The sequence below is a fragment of the Rana temporaria genome, chromosome 5, assembly GCF_905171775.1.
Source record: "Rana temporaria chromosome 5, aRanTem1.1, whole genome shotgun sequence".
Taxonomy (NCBI): domain Eukaryota; kingdom Metazoa; phylum Chordata; class Amphibia; order Anura; family Ranidae; genus Rana; species Rana temporaria.
The window spans coordinates 354,669,567-354,687,956 of NC_053493.1; the positions used below are offsets into that span (position 1 = coordinate 354,669,567).

The window sequence follows — 18,390 nt, forward strand, 5'->3', positions numbered from 1 at the left end:
AAATATATCCTCTACACACTGTAACATTAACTGACTAGCCTGCCTGCTTTATCTAACTCCAAAAAATTACACTCTCTCTCTCTGTCTCTCTCTGTAAACCACCAACACAAGGCCGACTTCCAGGCAGCATTATATAGTGTGGGGCGTGTACTAAATCCCCTGAGCCATAATTGGCCAAAGCCATCTTGGCTTTGGCCACTTATGGCTCTCCGTTTTTTGCGCGCTGTGATTGGCCAAGCATGCTGGTCATAGTGCATGCTTGGCCAATCATCAGCCAGCAATGCACTGTGATGCCGCAGTGAATTATGGGCCGTGACACGCCACTTCAATTTGGCGCGAACGGCCCAAAATGTTCGTAATTCGACGAACGATCGAACATACGATGTTCGAGTCGAACGTGAGTTTGACTCGAATACGAAGCTCATCCCTATTCTGCATGCCATACCAGACCAAAGCAGCTGGGGAGGGTTGAGGAAAGACCCAGTGACCTACCTTGTAAAAAAAACTCACAATTTTATTGAAAAGGCTTTCCTGCGTACAGTAGCAGACATGCTGCCCAAAGAGTTAGATATGGCTGAATGGATATATACATACACTGGGCTCTATTCACAAAAACGGCTTGCGGTATGTAGGTTCCCAGACACATTTTCCTTAAATACCGCATGCGATCCTGAAACTGTCAATTAATTATACAGTTCTGTGGTATATACCACAAAACGCTAAAAATGCTTGGTAAATACTGCATGAACAGGCTCAATTCACAGAAGGAAATAAATAATTAAATGCATGCAGTAATTAAGTAGTGAGGGAGACATCCAGTATAGAATGTGTGCTGGCTGTTAAGGAGCACCTGTAAACAACATGGCCAGGGTTGTGTGGAAGAGGTCCTTGTCTCCATCAACATGGGTTAAGGTGCTTTGGGGGGGGCTTGGTATGGTTCAGGAGTGTTCCCCCCTCTTTCCTAACCTGCCGAGCTGCATCCTTGGATAAGGGTCTGGTATGAATTTGGGGGGGGGGGGGCACACCATTTTGTTTTCTAAATTGTGGCATGGGGGTTTCCCTCAAACTCCATACCAAATTTCTCAATTTTTCATTGCAGGCATTTTTTTTCATTTGGCCGTAAGTGCTGACTCATCAATTGTTAAGGAAGCGGCAGCCGACCACTCCCTAACAACGATGACAGTAACTGGTTACTAAGGACACCGGCGGCTGCCTACTCCTGAACAACCAGCTATTTATAGCCTGTTTTAAGGATGCCGGCTACGGACTTCATAAAAAAACTCAGTATGCAGTATTTTAGTACCATTTGTAAGTGAATGCCAAAACATTTTTTTAAAACACTGTGCGGTATCTTACCGCATGCTTGGATGCGGTAAGACACCCCTTTGTGATAGGAGCCCAATAGGAGAAAGAGACCATGTTTCATCCTGCAGCAACTGAAATATTTCCATGGCCTGTTCATCTGCTGGCCCAGTGCGTTCATCCTCATACAATGTTATTCAGATAAAGAAGACGTACCTCCACTATTCCAATTTTTGCATCACTGTTCTGTCCATACTGCTCCACAAAGGCCTTCATGTCCTCTGACAATTCCTGAAAAAATATGAAATAATTGTTAAATTACTTTTTTTCTGTATTCACCCTAGATATAAATAGGCTGTGTTAAATATGGCTAAACATTTAGCAGGCAATTAGTGAAGATAGTCAATGTGTTTATTTATTACCTATTTATTTCAGGTATTTATATAGTCAACTAGCTGAATACCCGGCGTTGCCCGGTCTTCCTATCTTAACCTTTTGGGGAGGAAAATCATAGTAATATAAATATACCCATCTTTTATATAAGGGTGTAGGTAAGGGTTAATTTAACTGTCATATATTTTTATTTGGCATATAAGTAATATGTGTACCAGGTATTATTGAAATATCTCCAGGCGTACAGAAGTTATGTGGGAACATACATTTCCCATTGATTTGCATGGGACTTTAAACAAAAACCCCGACCCTCACAAATGGGGGTAGTTAAGGGATAAATTAACTATCCTATAGTTTAAGTGGACATATAAGTAACATGTGACCAAGTGTTATGGAAATATGTACAGCCGTTTGGAAGTTATGAAGTAACATGTATTTCCCATAGAGTTGAATGGGACTTTAAAGAAAACCCCCGACCATGGCAAATGGGGGTGGGTAAGGGTTAAACCACCTATCCTATGTTTGTTGCTGACATATAAGTAACATGTGTGCCAAGTTTCATGTTAATATCTTTAGCCGCTTGGACGTGATGCTGGAACATACATACACACACACGAGTTTTATATATATATAGATTTTCTCCATGAATAGGAAGCATTTTTTCAAACTGGAAAAGGTGTAGAGATGAGGCAATTACATCATGCTCTCCACCTCATCCAATCAGAGCATTTGTTTTAATTCATGGAAAAAAAAACATACTTTGAATGTTGCTTATGCTGAGGGGTGAATTCCTGTGTTCGAAATGCAGCAAGGCAGACGTTCAGCTTGGGACCCAGAAGCTAGCGGAGAGCTGTGTGCTACATTTATTTCCCAATTCCAGAGGGATCCCACAGGTATGATATATTCACTACATAGTTACATTGGTCCAATCTACACCAATGTAAAAATACCCATACCAGGAATTCTTCTTTAAAGCTTGAGCTGGACATTTTATAGATAGGAAACTCCTATCCTCATATTGATTAGTGGTTCCAAATTAATAATAACTACTGCAGTAGGGAACAGACACAAAAGATATACTCTGTATCTTTCCAAATAACCGTTCTGCTTTATTTTGACTAGAGTTGAGCGGACACCTGGATGTTCGGGTTCGGGTTCGAACCCGAACTTTAAAAAAAAAGTTTGGGTTCGGGAACCTGAACCCGAACCCGAACTCCGAACCCCATTGTAGTCAATGGGACACAGACTTTTAGAAAAAAAAATGTGCGGAGGTCCCCGCAAATTCAATAACCAGACCCTTTAGGTCTGGTATGGATATCCAGGGGAACCCCGCCCTCAATTTAAAACAAAAATGACGTGCGGTTCCCCCTAAATATCCATAACCAGAATCTTCAGGTCTGGTATGTTTATTCAGGGGAACCCCGCCGTCAATTTAAAACAAAAATGACGTGCGGTTCCCCCTAAATATCCATAACCAGACCCGTTATCCGAGCACGTTGACCTGGCCGGCCGCAGAAAAGAGGGGGGGACAGAGTGCACCCCCCCCCCTCTCCTGAACCGCACCAGGCCACATCATGCCCTCAACATGGGGAGGATGTCCCCATGTTGATGGGGACAAGGGTCTCATCCCCACAACCCTTGCCCGGTGGTTGTGGGGGTATGCGGGCGGGAGGTTTATCAGAATCTGGAAGATCCCTTTAACATAGGGGACCCCCAGATCCTGACCCCCCCTGTGTGAAATGGTAATGGGGTACACTGTACCTCTACCATTTCACGAAGGAAGTGTAAAGTCTTGTAAAAAAACACACTGACACCAAAGATTAAAGTCCTTTATTAAAAAAAAAAAACATCCAGCGATGAGAAATCCACTCGTTCCCGGCTTCCTGCGTTGTCCTGATCCTGCGATGGCTGCGGGTGATCTCCCGCGATGAGAACATCCTGCGTCGGGTGATCTCCGCACATTTTTTTTCCCAAACTCCGATCCCGGACCCAAACTTTTTTCAATTATTCGGGTTCGGGTCCGGGTTTCGGGAAAAACCCAAAGTCCGTACCGAACTCGAACTTTACAGTTCGTGTTCGCTCAACCATAATTATGACGCAATTGAAGGTTTTTATACACATTATTACGTAGGTATCACATTAATATTACAATTGTACTTTTATGGTAACAAGGGGCGTAACATAGGCAGACTAATTCTAATCAGGACTCGAAAGAATGCAAACATGTACTGAAAACATTATTAGTGCCGTGTGCACAGTAGGGGCAGTGTGAAAAACACAGAACACAAATTTCCTTTACACGGCTGAACTCCAAGCACAACAGTTTTCAATTAGAAATATAGGGCCAAATCCTCAGCCAGGCGGCGTAACTTAACTTTCAGCAGTTAAGTTACACTGACTTAAAGTTTTTACTGATCCACAAAGCACTTACGTAAAAATTTCAAGCCGTGTAACTTAAGTGCCGCCGTCGTAAGGCGTTCCTCCTCTCCAGGGGGCGTTTACAATTTAAATGAGGCGCGCTCCCGCGCCGGCCGTACTGCGCATGCGTGTGACGTCATTTTCCCGACGTGCAGCGCGCGAACGTAATTGACGCCGGGCGGCTTTGTGGATTGCGACGGTACACTAAAGTTGCGACGGGTGAAAAAAAAGACGCGCCGGGAAAACAAATAATTATAAAAAAAAATGACAGCGTCGTTCGGCATGCATTCCTGAGAGGGAGAACTCCATGCCAATTTTCAAAGAAAAAAACGGCATGGGTTCCCCCCCAGGAGCATACCAGGCCCTTAGGTCTGGTATGGGTTGTAAGGAGACCCCCCCACGCCGAAAAATCGACGTAGGGGGTCCCCCTACAATCCATACCAGACCCGTATCCAAAGCACGCTACCCGGCCGGTCAGGAATGGGAGTGGGGACGAGCGAGCGCCCCCCCCCCCCTCCTGAGCCGTGCCAGGCCGCATGCCCTCAACATGGGGGGGTTGGGTGCTCTGGGGCAGGGGGGCGCACTGCGGGCCCCCCCACCCCAGAGCACCCTGTCCCCATGTTGATGAGGACAGGACCTCTTCCCGACAACCCTTGCCGTTGGTTGTCGGGGTATGCGGGCGGGGGCTTATCGGAATCTGGGAGTCCCCTTTAATAAGAGGGTCCCCAGATACCGGCCCCCCACCCTAAGTGAATGGATATGGGGTACATCGTACCCCTATCCATTCACCTGTAGGCAAAAAGTAAAAGTTATTAAACACACAACACAAGGGTTTTTAAAATAATTTATTATTCTGCTCCGGATGCCCCCCCTGTCTTCGTTATTAGCTCAATTACCAGGGGGGGCTTTTTCTTCCACTCTCCGGGGGTCTTCTCCGCTCTCCGGGGGGGGTTTCTTCTTCCGCTCTCCGGCGGGGGGGCTTCTCCGGACTCCGGGGGTGTTCTTCCATCTTCTCCCCTCTTCCGCTGTTGACTCGGCGAACCCCGGTTCTTCTGCAGCTGTCCGGTGCCTTCTTCTTCAGCGCTGGCTGCCTACTATGTTTGTGTGTTAGCTCAATTAGTAACAGGCAGCCGGCGCGGTCTTCTGTGACGTCAGGGTCTTCTGTTCTTCTCCCCTCTTCCGATGTTGACTCGTCGCCTGTTGTCGCTGTAATGATGGAAGCGCGCCTTGCATCCCATTTATATAGGCATCACCGTCCCATCATGCTCCGGCAGGTACCCACGTGGTGGGTGCCTACCCACGTGCACCCACCACGTGGGTACCTACCGGAGCATGATGGGACGGTGATGCCTATATAAATGGGATGCAAGGCGCGCTTCCATCATTACAGCGACAAGATGCGACGAGGCAACATCGGAAGAGGGGAGAAGAACAGAAGAGAAGACCCTGACGTCACAGAAGACCGCGCCGGCTGCCTGTTACTAATTGAGCTAACACACAAACATAGCAGGCAGCCAGCGCTGAAGAAGAAGGCACCGGACATCTACAGAAGAACCGGGGTTCGCCGAGTCAACAGCGGAAGAGGGGAGAAGATGGAAGAAGCCCCCCTGAGTCCGAAGAAGCCCCCCCCGGAGAGCGGAAGAAGAAACCCCCCCCGGAGAGTGGAAGAAGACCCCCGGAGAGCGGAGAAGACCCCCGGAGAGTGGAAGAAGAAGCCCCCCCTGGTAATTGAGCTAATAACGAAGACAGGGGGGGCATCCGGAGCAGAATAATAAATTATTTTAAAAACCCTTGTGTTGTGTGTTTAATAACTTTTACTTTTTGCCTACAGGTGAATGGATAGGGGTACGATGTACCCCATATCCATTCACTTAGGGTGGGGGGCCGGTATCTGGGGACCCCCTTATTAAAGGGGACTCCCAGATTCCGATAAGCCCCCGCCCGCATACCCCGACAACCAACGGCAAGGGTTGTCGGGAAGAGGTCCTGTCCTCATCAACATGGGGACAGGGTGCTCTGGGGTGGGGGGGCCCGCAGTGCGCCCCCCTGCCCCAGAGCACCCAACCCCCCCATGTTGAGGGCATGCGGCCTGGCACGGCTCAGGAGGGGGGGGGGGCGCTCGCTCGTCCCCACTCCCTTCCTGACCGGCCGGGTAGCGTGCTTTGGATACGGGTCTGGTATGGATTGTAGGGGGACCCCCTACGTCGATTTTTCGGCGGAGGGGGGGTCTCCTTACAACCCATAACAGACCTACGGGCCTGGTATGCTCCTGGGGGGGAACCCATGCCGGTTTGGATTTTACAAATTGCCGTGGAGTTCTCCCTCGGGAATGCATACCAAATGCCGTCGCTTGAATGGGCCTTTACAAGGTGTGACTAACTTTACACTTTGTAAAAGCAGCCCTAGTTTTACACCAGGCAAACTAACACTTACGCCGAAAAAACTAGGCACAAAAGCTTTGAGGATCGCCCTAAGTGCTAATTTGCATACTAGAAGAGGCATTTCGACTCGAAATGCCCCCAGTGGCGGATGCGGTACTGCATCCTAAGATCCGGCAGTGTAAGTCCCTTACAGATGTCGGATCTTCTGCCTAACTTAGGAAAACTGCTTCTGAGGATCAGTTCCAAAGTTAGAACCAGAGATACGCCGGCTTACGCCGGAGTATCTCTTTTATGGATATGGCCCCATAGTCCTCTATACCCACAAATTGTAAAAATACACTTAGTGTGCACCAAATGCCTTTACAATCCCACATGTCAAATATCAGTGACATCCTCACAGTGCTGTACATAACCAGTGCAGAGTTGTGGGAGGGACCCAGCAGGCTCACCCTCTATGAACTGCCTGCAAAAAATTACAGTAGGGCGGAGACAAGACCAGTCACCCTACACAAGGAGAGAGAGCAGCAATGAGCGGTCTTTAATACAGGAAGCCCCTCCTTCATATGAAAAGTCTCACACTGAATTACTGCACAGATTTGGAAGAATTTACAAAGCACACAAAGATTCAAGTAAGAATACACATGACTCTTGTATTTAGACAATCTTGGCTTATGCTAGAGCTTAGCTTTAGCCACCTCTCCTCTGCCATATAGTAAAATGACAGGCACAAGGTGGCACTCTCATCCTTGGGACACGGCACAGCACTGATCTTGGTAAAGAGACGATGAGGAGGCTCTTTACCCATGTGTCCAATCACATGTAAACATTGAAATGCCAGTTATTGGCTCAACTCTCCTCAAACTGACAGCGTGTAACAAGAGGAGAGCCAATCAGTGGCATTCCCTCACAGGGGAGATTTGCACAGATAATCAGGGCACTGATCATCAATGCCCTGATGATCAGTGCAGCCCCAACAGTGCCCAGCAGTGATGCCAATCAGTGCCCAGCAGTGATTCCAATCAATTCCCAGCGGTAAAGCCAATCAGTGCCCATAAGTGATACAAATCAGTGCCCATTAGTGATGCAAGTCAGTGCTGCCTTTCAGTGCCCATCAGTGCCTCCCCATCAGTGCCCATCAGTGCTGCCTGCCACCTGTCAGAGCCCATAAGTGTCGCCTATCAGTGCCCATCAATGCCACCTATCAGTGCCATCTATCAGTGCACACCAGTGCTGCATATTAGTGCCTCCTCATCAGTGCCACCTCATCAGTGCCCATCAGCGCCTATCAGTGCAACCTCATGAGTGAACATCAGTGAAGGAGAAAAATTACTTATCTGCAAAATGTTATAACAGAAACAAAGAAAATAAATTTTTTTTTTCAAAAATTTAAATTTTTGTTTTTCTTTTCTATTTTTTTTTTGCAAAAAAATTAAAAACCCAGTGGTGATTAAATGGCACCAAAAGAAAGCTCTATGGCCCAGATTCACAACCGAGATACGACGACGTATCTCCAGATACGCCGTTATATCTCTGAGTTGCGCCGTCGTATCTATGCGCCTGATTCTTAGAATCAGTTACGCATAGATATCCATTAGATCCGACAGGCGTAAGTCTCTTACGCCATCGGATCTTAACTGCATTTTTTTTTACCGCTAGGTGGCGCTTCCGTCGAATTCCGCGTCGAGTATGCAAATTGGCTAGATACGCGAATTGCCAAACGTACGCGCGGCCGACGCAGTAAAGTTACAACATTTACGTTAGGCTTTTCCCGGCGTAAAGTTGCCCCTGCTATATGAGGCGCAGCCAATGTTAAGTATGGCCGTCGTTCCCGCGTCTAAATTTAAAAAAGTTACGTCGTTTGCGTAAGTCGTCCGTGAATGGGGCTGGACGTCATTTACGTTCACGTCGAAACCAATGACGTCCTTGCGGCGTACTTTGGAGCAATGCACACTGGGAAATTCCACGGACGAAAAAACGTCAATCACGTCGGGTCACAGTAGTTTTGCATAAAACACGCCCCCCCCTGATCCAAATTTGAATTAGGCGGGCTTACGCCGGACGATTTATGCTACGCCGCCGCAACTTACGGAGCAAGTGCTTTGAGAATACAGCACTTGCCCGTGTAAGTTGCGGAGGTGTAACGGAAATCAGATACGTTACACCCGCACAATTTTACGCGGCTCTGCGTGAATCTGCCCCTATCTGTCTAAAAAAAAATATACAAATTTTGTTTGGGTACAGTGTTGCATGACCGCGCAATTGTTGATTCAAAATGCGACAGCGCTAAAAGCTGAAAATTGGCCTGGGCAGGAAGGGGGTACTGTATATAAACATATTTGTAAGTATTTGGTAAATGTATTATACAGACCTAAATGAAGGACGGTTATAGAGAAGAGGGACAGAAGAATGAAATAGGGATTGTGCTTCCAGAATAGGGACACCTGGAAACCCTGAAATGTTTTATTCCATGTATCATATGTACAGTAGCACATTGTAAAAAGACTTTATAATTTCACACAATGAGAGATTACAGACTAAAATAAAACTGCTCACCTATTTTATTATAATTATTGTAATTCCGCCAGTCTGTGCTGCTGATTCCCAAAAGCATCTTTATTGGGGTCCTAATTATCCAGTTATATTAGATATAATTGTTTGATGAATCATGAAATATTATTTCACCTTCTCACGTGCCTTTCCTTCCACTGGTTTTATTATCATTGTTTGCAGAGATATCAGTATCAGCTTTTCCCCTGGACTGAAGCCACCCATACTAGGCTGTGTGTTCTGAGGTTAAACACTATATTCAGTTATCTAAATGAGAGACTAAGAAGATTTCAGCCTGCAGCTTGTGTAATAGCAATTATTAGCCTGCTCAGTCTTCTAAGACATGCATGTGATCAGGGAAGACAGCGGCTCACATAGAGACCTGGGGTGTAGACACAGAGCTCGACTTTTCCAGTGCTACTAGACTGTGCATTGTGTCCTGTTCTAACAGAACTCCATTATCTCATTGAAACATAAAATAAAGAATGGCTGAGAGATGGGAAATGGAAGAGAGGGAAAGATGAACAAATACATGAGAGGAGAGAAAAGTTAATGAGAAGAAAAAGTAAGAAAGAAAGAAATCCAGGAAATGAAGCAAGGAAAGAAGGTGGGATGGAGAAGGGGGAAAAAAGGAATGGGCGAGATAGGAAGAAAATAGGAAAGAGGGGAGAGAGATGGAAAAAAGAAGGGAGGAAGGGAAAAAGGAAATGAAGCCTCGTACACACGACCGAGGAACTCGACGGGCGAAACACATCGTTTTCCTCGTCGAGTTCCTTGTTAGGCTGTCCAGGAACTCGACAAGGCAAGTTTCTCTATTCCCGTAGAGGAAAAAGAAGACATGCTCTCTTTTTGGCTCAACGGGATCCTCGACAGTTTGCCGAGAAACTCGGTCGTGTGTACGAGGCCTCAGGAGGAAAGAAAGGTGGGAGAGAGAAAGATAAAAAGGGGAGAGAGAGGAAATAAGAAGGGAAGAATGAAAGGTTGGAAAGAAAGAAAAAAAATGAAAGAAATAATGGAAGGAAAGGAGAGAGAAAGAAAGAAAGAAAGAAAGAAAGAAAGAAAGAAAGAAAGAAAGAAAGAAAGAAAGAAAGGAAGGGAGAGAGAAATGAAGAAAGAAAAAAAGAAAAGAAGAGAGAGAGCAAGAAAAAGGAAGAAAAGAGAAGGGAAAGAAGAGAGGGATGAAGAAAGGAAGGAAGGGTGGAGGGAAAGAAAGAAAGGAAAAAAGAGGAAAAGGGAAAGAAAGGGAGAGAAAAAGAAAGGGAGGAAGAAAGAGAGAAAAAATAAAGAAAGGAAGGAAGGAAGAAATAACGTAAGGGAGAGAGAAAAGAAGGGAAAATAAGAGAACGAAAGAAAGGTAGAGAAAGAAGGAAAGGAAGGAAGGAAGAAAGGAAGAAAGGAAGGAGGAGAGAAAGAAAGAAAGGGAGGAAGACAGAGAGAAATAAAGGAAGAAAATAAGTAAGAAAGAAAGGGAGAAGAGAAAGGAAGGACAAATAAGAGAAGGAAAGAAAGAAAGGTAGAGAAAGAAAGAAAGAAAGAAAGAAAGAAAGAAAGAAAGAAAGAAAGAAAGGGAGGGAGGGAGAAAGAAAAAAAGGAAGAAAGAAAGAGAAAAAGAAGGAAAGAGAGAGAGAGAGAGAGAGAGAGAGAGAGAGAGAGAGAGAGAGAGAGAGAGAAAGGAGGAAAAAAAAGAAGTAAGGAAGAAAAAAAAAGCAAAGAAAGGAATAGAGAAAGAAAGAAAGGAAGGGAGGAAGAAAGAGAAAAAAAGGAAGGAAGGAAGGGAAAGAGAAAGAAAGAAAGAAAGAAAGAAAGAAAGAAAGAAAGAAAGAAAGAAAGAAAGAAAGAAAGAAAAGAAGAAAGAAAGGGAAAAAGAGAAAGGAAAGAAAGAAAGAAAGAAAGAAATGAAGGAAGATAAAACAAGAAAGGAAGGGAGAGAGAGAAGAAAGAAATGGAAAATAAGAGAAGGAAATAAAGGTAGGGAGAGAAAGAAAGAGAGAAAGAAAGAAAGAAAGAAAGAATGAATGAATGAATGAGTGTAAGAAAGAGAATTGGGTTGCTGATGTAAATAAGTGAACTGCTGGGTATTTGGAAGCTGAATATAGATGTCAGAGAGGGAGGTGAGAGATAACAGAGAGAAAGGGTTGTAGTAATGAGCAGAGGGCACAGAGCCCGAGATAGAGATTATTGGATCACAGCAGGCAGAGAGGGACCAGTAGAGAACGGTATGATGGCAGAGGATTAGTGCAGGTCAGGGACATTCATCGACTTCCATGCATCTCTAAAACACCAGTCTTCATAAATACACGAGATAACAATTTATAGTCCCTTTAGGACAGGAAAGGCTCTCAATTTCTTGTCATTTGATACTGCTGATTACCCAGATTTGTATGTTGCTATTTAAAAAAATTGCTCGGATTCCACATTTTACCTTACTGTCTTTAAATGAAACATTTACTGAGAAGATATGGAGCCGCCATTACTAAGCCATCCTTCTAAAAATGCTAGTTGCCTGGCTGTCATGCTGTCACAGTTTCTTCAGCACTTTCTGAGTCATTGACCTCCAATCAATATGTAGATCGAGATTTTCAGCTTCACTTTACTTGCCATGTACCTGTTCCAGGTAGCTGCCTCCAAGTATTTAACCCAGATGCTGTCAAGCAGTTAGCATTTTGGGAAGATGGTTATCTTTGGCAGTCCCCATATTTCTTGCATTACGTGCTTTCCATGAAATGAGATACTCTGCCCCAGCACTGTAGACTTGTAGGGTATACAGTATTTTGAAATATAAAGGTCACTTGCTTCTCATCAAGGTTTGGAATTAATGCAATCTATATGCTCCAGTGAATAACATTTCTTGGACTGAAATGAACATTTTAATGGTTCAGCAGGTTCATTAAACATTTACATTTACAAACAGGATGACTTTGCGAATGTTTCAGAAAGTTACATGCATTTTATTATGAAAAAAATAAATTGTCACCAAACTCAATTTAAAAAACATGAACGACAGGAAGGTGACATTAAAATGGAAAACCTGATTATAAATTTCAAATAAAAAAAAAAATTGTTTTTCAAAGCTGGGACAAATATAAAAATATGCTGATATTTTACACAATATTAGTTATTTGAGCTCCGAGGGACAGCTGGAGTTATGAATGGCGCAGAGCAGAGGAAGATCACACAAGAGGTTACATTAGAGGATTAGACGTGTCAGATGGTAATCACTACTGATTCCTGACATAAGCTTTGCAGTAAGGAAAGGTCATAGTCACTGGTCTGGGATTATTTAATGCATTACACAGATGGTACAAAAAATGGCTTAATTTAACAACCTGGAGAAAAGAGCAATAGAACTGACACAAAGCAGAATATCTCATAACAACCAATAACAACTCAGCTTTCATCAGCTTAGAGTGCTAAGTCTAGTGAATGCTGATTTCTAATTGGCTCTTATAGGATATTGCATTCCGCTCTTGTAGTGTATCTCAACCTAAAAAAGTAATTTATTTCAGTTTACACATCCTTAGAAGTGGTGGCTGCATTTGTTTTACTTTTCAGACTTTGCTTCCTTTATTTTCACCTGATGATCCTGCCAGTAACACACTTCCTTTTTCTAGGGTGACAACCAGTGGTGGTGCGTCCATAAAGGGCGCAGGAGAGCCGCCCCCTCTCTCTTGCACCTGTCTATCACCATAGATAGATTCATACATTTCCCACTATTCAGGTGTCCGGATGTGGGCTCTAATACATATAAATGCATAGTGGCAGCAATTGATGGGCACCCTGGCAGCAATTAATGGGTACAGTAGCTGCATTTGATGGCACAGTGGCAGCAATTTATGGGTACAGTGGCTGCGTTTGATGGGCACAGTGGCTGCGCTTGATGGACACAGTGGCTGCTCTTGATGGGCACAGTGGCTGCGTTTGATGGCACAGTGGCTGCGCTAAATGGGCTCAGTGGCTGCACTTAATGGGCACAGTGGCTGCGCTTGATGGGCACATTGGCTGCGTTTGATGGGCACAGTGGCTGCGCTTGATAGGCACAGTGGCTGCGCTTGATAGGCACAGTGGCTGCGCTTGATAGGCACAGTGGCTGCGCTTGATAGGCACAGTGTCTGCGTTTAATGGGCAAAGTGGCTGTACTTGATGGGCACGGTGGCTGCGCTTGACGGGCACAGTGGCTGTGTTTGCTGGCACAGTGGCTGCGCTTGATGGGCTCAGTGGCTGCTCTTAATGGGCACAGTGGCTGCGCTTAATGGGCACATTGGCTGCGTTTGAGGGGCACAGTGGCTGCGCTTGATAGGCACAGTGACTGCGTTTGATGGCACAGTGGCTGCGTTTGATGGCACAGTGGCTGCGCTTGATGGGCTCAGTGGCTGCACTTAATGGGCACAGTGGCTACGCTTGATGGGCACAGTGGCTGCGCTTGATGGGCACAGTGGCTGCGCTTGATAGGCACAGTGGCTGCGCTTGATGGGCACAGTGGCTGCGTTTGATGGGCACAGTGGCTGCGATTAATAGGCACAGTGGCTGTGTTTAATAGGCAGAGTGGCTGTACTTAATGGGCACGGTGGCTGCGCTTGACGGGCACAGTGGCTGTGTTTGCTGGCACAGTGGCTGCACTTGATGGGCTCAGTGGCTGCGCTTAATGGGCACAGTGGCTGCGCTTTATGGGCACATTGGCTGCGTTTGAGGGGCACAGTGGCTGCGCTTGATAGGCACAGTGGCTGTGTTTTATGGGCACAGTGGCTGCGTTTTATGGGCACAGTGGCTGCGATTAATAGGCACAGTGGCTACGTTTAATGGGCAGAGTGGCTGTACTTGATGGGCACGGTGGCTGCATTTGATGGACACAGTGGCTGCGTTTGATGGGCACAGTGGCTGCGTTTGATGGGCACAGTGACTGCAATTGATGGGGTTTTTTTTCAGTATGTTTGCTTCCCCCTCAAACATTTTGAGCACCAGCCACCACTGGTGACAACGCTTACTTACTATACTGTGTCTAAAAAGCAGCATTGTCACCCTTGGGACCCTTTTACACTGGCATCACCCTCTGAAGAGCGACCCACGTGGTGATTGCTTGGCAGTGAAGAGGGGTTATGTTGTTGCCTCACTGCCTGTTTTACCCCGAAAAACACACACCATCTCGCTGCAATCATGTGCATTGCATGAGGCTGCAGGGTCGCCCCATGAAAGCAGAATTAAACCCATTGATTTAACAGTTTAAAAAAACAGCTGCATTCCCGGCATGTCCTGGAATGTAACTGCCACATTGGTTGTGCTCTCAACCAAACTGTCAAACTATCAAATGACTGGTGTCATAACTGATCACAAACAGAAAACAAGATGGCAGCTTCCTTGGCTGAAAATGATAGGAGGGTTTAGTTCTGCTTTAAGTTGAATGGGTTGAGTACTGCCAGTCACACGTGGTGGGGGAATCATTTATGCAGTTTGCATAAAGGCCACAGCATGTGTATACCTCTATCCACCGCCTTTGCATCCTAAGGAGTAGCAGTTGTTGGGGTGGTAAAAATGCATCTCAGCCACATGTTCTGTCCTCCTCCCCACCACAAGTGAAAACAAGGCTTTAGCCTGCTCCCCTGATTTGGACTGCAAACACCTCCCCCTCTACTCCACTTTATTACGTAAAGAAGAGATGTTTTGTAGTTCACAGAAGATAAGTTGGAAAGCTAATATCATTGTTTGAGATCCCAGTTCAGTGTAGAGGAGATTACAAGTACACTATATTTCTGGCAGGATCAAAAATTATTTTTGCTGAACATGTACATAGCATGAAAAAGGAAAACTAACCCAGCCACCACATCTAAGGACTGGTGAGTTGCAATATATTACACTTGTCGTCTATAAATTTGTTGCTATAAAGCATATTAAAAAGGTGGAATAAAATGCAGTATCATATTGGCTACCAACACAGTTTAAGTTTATTTCTGAAATCTGTACACACACAAAATAATCTGCAATCAAAACAAACATACGTGTCCAGATTTTTCATCAGCATCTTACAAATTCCATAAATCCTCCAGGACATCTCCCGAGCCTCTCCTATCCTCTGGAACTTCCTACCCCAATCAGTCCGACTATCTATTACTCTGTATATATAGACTAGTCCCTGCAGAGAAGCCTAGACCTGCCTCCACCTAACAACTGTACTCTTATTTTCTCCATCAGTTCATCGCCCACAGTCATTACCTTTTGTATCACTTGACCCTCCCCCTTATATTGTAAGTTCTAACGAGCAGGGCCCTCTGATTCCTCCTGTATTAAAGTGGTTCTAAAGCCAGAAGGTTTTCTTCATCTTAAAGCATTCTATGCATTAAGATGAAAAACCTTCTGTGTGCAGCAACCCCCCTCAGCCCCCATAATACTCACCGCAGCGATGTTGCACGAGAGCCTCAGCTGTCCAGGACTCTCCCTCCTGATTGGTCATTATTACCTGCTGCTGTCAAAGTCAGTGAGCCAATGAGGAAAGAGAAGGGGCAGAGCTGAGCCGCGGCTCTGTGCCTGAATGGACACACAGAGCAACAGCTCGGGTGCCCCCATAAAAAGCTGCTTGCTATGGGGGCACTCGGCAGGAGGGAGGGGCCAGGAGCACCAGTGAAGGATCAGAGAAGAGGAGGATCAGGGCTGCTCTATGCAAAACCACTATGCAGATCAGGGAAGTATAACATGTTTGTTATTTTTAAACAAAAATAACAAGACTTTAATATCACTTTAAATTGTAATGTAATTGTGCCTCATGTTGGCGCTATATAAATCCTGTATAATAATAAATATTATCATTACCAAATCAGCTTAATAAACTGTAACCACATACAAAATAATGTATGCCTTTCCACTTTGCAAACATTTACACATTGTAACTCTGCTCAGCTGCTGATTCAATCCAGTTAACTACTTATAGGAGAGCTAAAGCAAGAGAAGATCTCATAAGATGGCAATATTGAGGTCATGAGCAGAGCTAAATCAAAATGCCCCAAATTTCTGTCCTGACTCATTTTTTAGTTTTATGTGTCTAACACACAATTGGAAATATCAGAGATAGTTAATAATGTTTATATGTTTATATTTTTTTCTTTTAAACGTATTTGATATTTGTATATCTATATAAATCTATCTAGATCTATCTATCTATCTATCTATCTAGATCTATCTATCTATCTATCTATCTATCTATCTATCTATCTATCTATTTTTTTTTTTAATTATTATTATTTATTTATTTCAGGTACTTATATAATGCCAGCAATTTAGGCAGCACTTTACACATATGTATATAGAGTACATTCACATCAGTCCCTGCCCTCATGCAGCTTACAATCAAAGGTCCCTAACTCACATTCCTACATATGCATACTAGGGAGAATTTAGACAGGAACCAATGAACCCACCAGCATGTCTTTGGAGTGTGGAAGGAAACTGGAGTACCCAGGGGGAAACCCACACAAGTATAGGGAAAACATGCAAACTCCATGCAGGTAGTGCCGTATATATATATATATATATATATATATATATATATATATATATATATATATATATACACAACTTTTTTCAACTGTGAATGTTTGCTGTTTGTGCTGCAACCTTTTCATATAGGTTTGGTAATCTCTGGGGATTAACCAAATTGTGAGCATAGGCAGAAGCTGATTGGAGTTGGTGCCGTCCACCCACATAAACTTTCTCATGGTATACTTAAAAAAGCACACAAATGTTACTTGTATGTTACTTAAAGATACACACAAAATATGATATATATATATATATATATATATATATATATATATATATATATATATATATATATATATATATATATATATATATATATATATATATATATATATATATCCTTTTAAGTATAGTATGAGGCTTTCCAGCATCCTGTCCCCATCCTTCCAAGCCAGAGAGACAATATACTGTTGGATCTGCATCCAACAGTATCTGGATCAGCCCCATGGCCGGTTGCTACCCTGGGCTCTAGGGGGCACATTTTTGCTGCAGCCTTTTAGTTTATTTTTGGTAATCTCTGGGGATTAACCAGGTTGTGAGCATAGACAGAAGCTGATTGGAGATGGTGCTGTCCACCCACATAAACTTTCTCATGGGATACTTAAAAAGACACACAAATTAAATCAATCTCTCTCTCTCTCTCTCTCTCTCTCTTGTATTTTACATGTACCATGAGGCTTTCCAGCATCCTGTCCTCAGTCTTCCAAGCCAGAGAGACAATATACTGTTGGATATATCTGATCAGCCCCATGGCTGGCTGCTACCCTGGGCTCTAGGGGACAAATTTATCTGATATTTGATACTTTAATTAGAAGCTGCAGTTAAAACTCCCATCGATTTGGAGTGCAATGCAACCTGCAGGATGACAAAAAAATATAACTGAATGTGCTAGCCTTGCAGCTTTGATTTTGGGATGCTGCAATACTTAACTAGACTCCAGCTTGTAAAATGATATATAAAATAAATAAAAAATAAAATAAAAAGAGAAGTGACTAGTAATCCAGAATGCCACATACCAGTCCAGCTTTCTTCCTGGCTTGTAGAAGCTCCTGAATAAAGTTCTGCAGTTCTTTCCCTTCAATGAAGCCATTTCCTGCAAACACAAACCAACACAACATCAGATCCCCTCCGGTGCCATCACACAGACACGATCCGGTAGATCAAGCCAGAACGTTAGAAAAGAAAAGTTGATAAAAAAGAAAAAAGCAACAAGAAAGTGTGAAATAAATAGCTTTAACCTTTTCCATGCCGGGGCAGTGCATCCCTCTGGCAGTGAAATGGTTATTGGAGGAGAGGGTCTAATAATCATATTCACCATCAGTATCATAATGACGCCAGATTTCCAGAAACTGAGATGCTGAGATCTCCACTCCTTGTAGATGAGTTTCTGCCATGGTGGGAAGTGCCGCCGCCGCCGCTGCTGCGCTCTCCTCGGTGCTGAACTGGAGCGGCTGATAGACTTCAGGTTGCGAGCTGAGAGACCTGCACTCTATATATGGCAGTGGCTTTTAGCGTGACCCCGCCCACTGCACCTTCTGTCAGCTCGGCCACACCCCCTTCTTTTACTTTGCTGTCACTTTTTGATGTGCAGCTCACCTTGACTTCCCTGCACCCCCCCTTTCCTCCTATACACTTCACCCGGCAATTAAAGCAAAACAATAAACTTGGCAAAAAAGTAGAAGAACAGGTTTGTGAATGGGAAGATCCGAGGGTAGAATTATGAATAAATGATATATTACAGGGTGCATGCTGCTTATTTTCCTGGATCACTGATTGCAGCCTTACGGCTGGAGGTTGCTGACTTACTGGAAAAAAGTAATTACAG

General features: G+C 44.3%; 1 protein-coding gene across 1 annotated transcript in view; it reads right to left on the reverse strand.

Moving 5' to 3' along the window:
• CALB1 (calbindin 1) overlaps positions 1-18,039 on the reverse strand; it is a 115,256-nt gene extending 97,217 nt beyond the window's left edge. Inside the window, exons 1-3 of the mRNA XM_040354607.1 lie at positions 17,881-18,039; positions 17,582-17,658; positions 1,519-1,593 (exon numbers count right to left, since the gene is read on the reverse strand). Coding sequence (XP_040210541.1) covers positions 1,519-1,593; positions 17,582-17,658; positions 17,881-17,959 — 231 coding nt within the window. The 5' untranslated portion in view covers positions 17,960-18,039. The remainder of the gene's footprint in view (positions 1-1,518; positions 1,594-17,581; positions 17,659-17,880) is intronic.
• Positions 18,040-18,390: the final 351 nt, after the last annotated feature.